The 4445-nt window shown below is 31.4% G+C and overlaps 1 protein-coding gene across 1 annotated transcript; it reads left to right on the top strand.

Moving 5' to 3' along the window:
- The first annotated feature begins 973 nt into the window (after positions 1–973).
- LOC149568584 (putative aldo-keto reductase 2) lies at positions 974–3502 on the top strand. Its single transcript, XM_089816747.1, is given in 5 exon segments — positions 974–979; positions 1748–1897; positions 2584–2756; positions 2977–3073; positions 3215–3502. Coding segments are annotated over 5 exon segments (714 nt in total).
- The last annotated feature ends 943 nt before the right edge of the window (positions 3503–4445 follow it).

A 4445-nucleotide genomic window follows, 5' to 3' on the forward strand; every position in this document is an offset into this window, starting at 1 on the left:
AGATTCATTTTATTTTTTCCTCACCTGTAACTCATGGTATGCAGAATAATATTGTGGAAATCTTCCATTTGGCCCCCCAAAAGCTTCCTGCCATGTATCTAGTAGGACCAAGATCTTTTCTCTAACATTTAAATCAAGCTGCAAAATAAAATATAAATAAAACCCACATAAAGGACTACTGAAAATATGCACTAAGAGCACAAACCGAAAATTGCTTAAGCTACAACCCAGAAAAACCTGTGCAGGTTACACAGAAGCTTTTTTTCTAGACCTTTTTCTTTACTATCTTGACCATTTCAAGTAGTGCATCTCTCTCTTGGCAACTTGCAAGTGAACAGTATCACCACAATTTTTTGTAAGTGTCTCTAATAGCTGCAAAAATAACTAGGCAATATTAAATCAAAGTTATCCATCAAAGTCAATCATAATGGAATTCTTACTATAGTATATTTTTTGCACTCAGAACTCAACCAAATATCTTAGTATTGATAACTTAAAATAAATCAAAATGCATATAGAAATTTATAATATTATTCAATACTAATTGTCAGAGAAAGAATCTAGATCTTAGGATTCTTATTGGCAATGCGTTTCTTAATTGCTTTGATTACTTCCTTTGCTTGTCTATTCAAACACAATCATATTGACCAATATAGACCCTTCATTAATATCACCATATCCAAATGTCCATTTATAAGAAAGAATTTAGAAGAAAGAGTTGCTAACCTGCTCTTTAAAAACCATACCAACATCTCTTATGCAAACTCTATTCATATAACAAAGATGGGATTACATTCTTCGAACATGGACTACCATTAATGCATAATACATAGCAACTACCAATCAAATAATGTCAAATTGGATTTACAAAAGAGGATAACAATGTATCAATATTTGTAAAGCATAATCAAGAAATCTAAACCTAAGGTGGATTAAAGCAATTTAGCATGATTCTATGCCTTGTAACTCAGAGATGAAGGTATTTCCAAATATTTTGTATGACTTCTCATGTTAGAAAAAAGATTATACAGACACGTCTTATAAATATAGCTAAGATAGAATATATGACAAAAGGAGTAAGATTTCTTTGTGCCATTCAAGGTTCTTGGATAGGCAGCATGAATAAAATGAAATGCTTTCATTTCCTTAAAAACTCTTGAAATCCATGTTTGATTGTGACTACCATACATGTTGATCTGAGCATGCCTTGCTCCTAGTTACTACTATGATATAGTTTAAGATTATTGCTGTAACTAATAAGTAGTGATGTAGATGAGCAAATTTGGATAACAGTTTCAATATGTTAGGTGTCAAGAAGCTTCACTTTACAATTAAAAAAATGGTTCTACCATACATACTGTTTTATTTTGTGTCATCTCGAAAAACGTTGGATCATTCATGTAAACAAACCTAACAAGCTCTCTTGTGTGTTTATACTTAAGTTCTAACATTTCTTTTCTAGCCTGCACTAGAAGACTCTTTTGAAAAGTAATTCAACATTATAACATAATTATGAGTTGTAGAAGTATCAACTATACCAAATCCTTACATAGTTGAAAACTATATAACCCATCACTGAAAAGTGATCAATATTATTCAAAAGATGCGTTTGTTAAAACCATTGATTGATCAAAAGATGCATATCTTGTTTCCAACTCTTACTATTTCCATTTCTTAATCTATTAATTCTCTAAACTTGATTGTTCTAACACCGTGCATAGTGATTTTATTGTTCCTTCCTAAATAGGCTCTGAAAGGTATTAGAGAGAAGGTGCATATTGTAACTAAGTTTGGATTGACTTGGAGTAATGGAGAATTTGGTGTGAAGGGAGACCCTGCATATGTTAGGGCTGCCTGTGAAACTACATTGATCTTTACTATACCCATAGAAGCTATTGCAAGTCTTCAAATTCCAAACCCTTAACCTTGCACCAAAATACTATTTTGTCGTGGTGCTATAAGTTTTAAGATTCAAAATCTGTACTACTGTAATAGGTTTTTTATTTTAATCTTATTTATAAAATTTTGGACAATGGTTTTTCTCCAAAAACTACATAGTTGAATCTTGAATTTGATTTGATGTGAGAAATATATTTTACATATTAATTCTTGAGATTGATAAGTATGAAATATTTTTTACAACAAATCAAATTGTGATTTTACTACAAGGATTCAATTGTGTGGTTTCCTAGTGAAACACATTGACACAAGTTATTTTAATAGTGGTTCAAAAGAACTCATTTTTCATAAGAATGAATGGAACACATAGTACTCATTACATTTAGATGATGCTCATAAGGTGAAGCATTAAGCCTTTCCAGAAGGTCGCTAATTGCAGTACTACTCCAACTTATTTTCATGAGAGATGAGTTCTTATGAAGCTAATGTAACATGAGTCAATTAATTTGCCTTAGAAACAAAAAAATCAAAATTTCAAATCTCTAATTTCACTTGAAAATATGTGTCTAATATTCAAGGTTGTATGGCTTTGCAGGGAAAGATTGTATCCCTCTAGCTCTTTACCGAAGCCTAGCAAAAGAAAAGAAATCTGATAACAAGCAAATGAGTTTTCCTTTTATACAGATTGGTGAACTAAAGAAGCTGGTAGAAGAGGGAAATATAAAATATGTGGGTCTGTCTGAAGCCTTTGCTTCAACAATCCGTAGGGCCCATGCAGTGCATCCAATCACTGCTATGCAGCTTGAATGGTCTCTCTGGAGTAGGGATTCTGAGGCCAAAATTATTCCCACCCCTAGGTAAATGTTGTGATGATATAATACCTCAATAGTCAGTGATTCAATGTTTACTTTATAGATTTTAGAGAATTAAGAATAAAAATTTGTGAATTGGGTTCACAGTATATACCAAAAGTTAAGTTTTTAATAAGATTTTTTTTTGAACTTTGTTCCATTTGAACTTAGATAAGGAATACAAGCTTACTTATATTTATTTTATTTCATTTTATTCCATTCATAGGGAGTTGGGGATTGGGATTGTTCCAAATAGTCTTTTAGGCATGGGTTTCTTCAACATAGGAGGAAAACTTCTTCAAAATGTGATAGATAATGACTTCGTAAGGTAAAGGATAGGATTATTTTTTTCCATTTAATAATCATACCATTTTAAAGATGATATAATGTTGAGTTCAAACATTGAGACTGAATAACAAAGTAAAATCTAAACAAAAATCTACATGACAAGACTGACAATAAAGGTGAAAATTAATTTGATTTGATTTTGTCATTTTTGATTATTTGATCTTGAGCAGAACCAAGATCTATTCCTAAAGCTAAGTAAGATTAGTTTAAGAAAAGGGTGTAGCCCAAGCCAGGTTGCTCTTGCATGGGTTCAGGACCAGGGAAATGATGTTGTGCCCATTCCTGGAACCACCATGATGAAGAACTTGGGTGATAATATATTCTCTCTTTCAGTAAAATTGATAGCAGATGACATGAATGAAATCTTAGCCATCTTTCTTGTAGATGCTGCAGCTGGAGACTGACACAGAGCTATTGATTTGCAATTGACTTGAATAAATTCAAAAATGTCCCCATATAACACTCTCCATTAAATTAAGGCATGTACATTTTTGTGTTCCAGAGTAGAACATTTGCAATTGAGCTAGATGAATAAAGGGCTCTGAAGAGTTAGCAACGCTAAAAAAAAGAGAATCTAAATAAATGGATTTTTTAGCCTTGTACTATATCAGTTATAAATGCTTATTATTGAAAATGTAGTATTTTTAAAGTCTATTAATAGAGTATTTTCAGAGCCTATTAATAGAGAGCTTTTGGTAAATGACTCTATAAAGAGTTCTATAAACCTGGTGGAAATATATTTTGTTAATATTAATGATACTGGCATTTTAACATTTAGGCATGACAATATTTATGGACTAGTGATAAACCCAAACCCTTCCACATGGATCTTAACCAAGAGTTAGTAATAAAGATCCAATAAATGAGTTGTAATGTCTCCAAGGTTCTCTTAGAGACTTTGATACTCAACCATTGTTACTCCACATAACTTGTGGGCTTGGACATCAGGATAACAATATGCCATTTATTATCAGTGCATACCAAGGATACATTAGAGGTTTTCACCCCATATGTCAACAAATTCACATTTCAAAGTAGATAATCTAGAATATCCATCTAGTGCCAATTACATGTTTTATTATCAAGACAAAGCACAAGAACCCGTAGCTACAAATAAATCCAAATTTCCTTGAGTTTGCTTGAAACAATATGAAACACACTCAAAGAAGTGGTATAACATTGAATAAGACCCATATTACATTACAAAAACCATATAAAAATCTCAAAGTCTTTCTAATAAAAATTTCAAACTCGTTTATGATCATATTAATTTAAACAAAAAAAGTATATAATGGTAAGAAGTTGCATGCAGAAATTATTTATAATATTGCATTCAAATTCATTGAT

The sequence above is a fragment of the Cupressus sempervirens genome, chromosome 3 (assembly GCF_028749045.1).
Source record: "Cupressus sempervirens isolate cs-2001-9-10 chromosome 3, ASM2874904v1, whole genome shotgun sequence".
Taxonomy (NCBI): domain Eukaryota; kingdom Viridiplantae; phylum Streptophyta; class Pinopsida; order Cupressales; family Cupressaceae; genus Cupressus; species Cupressus sempervirens.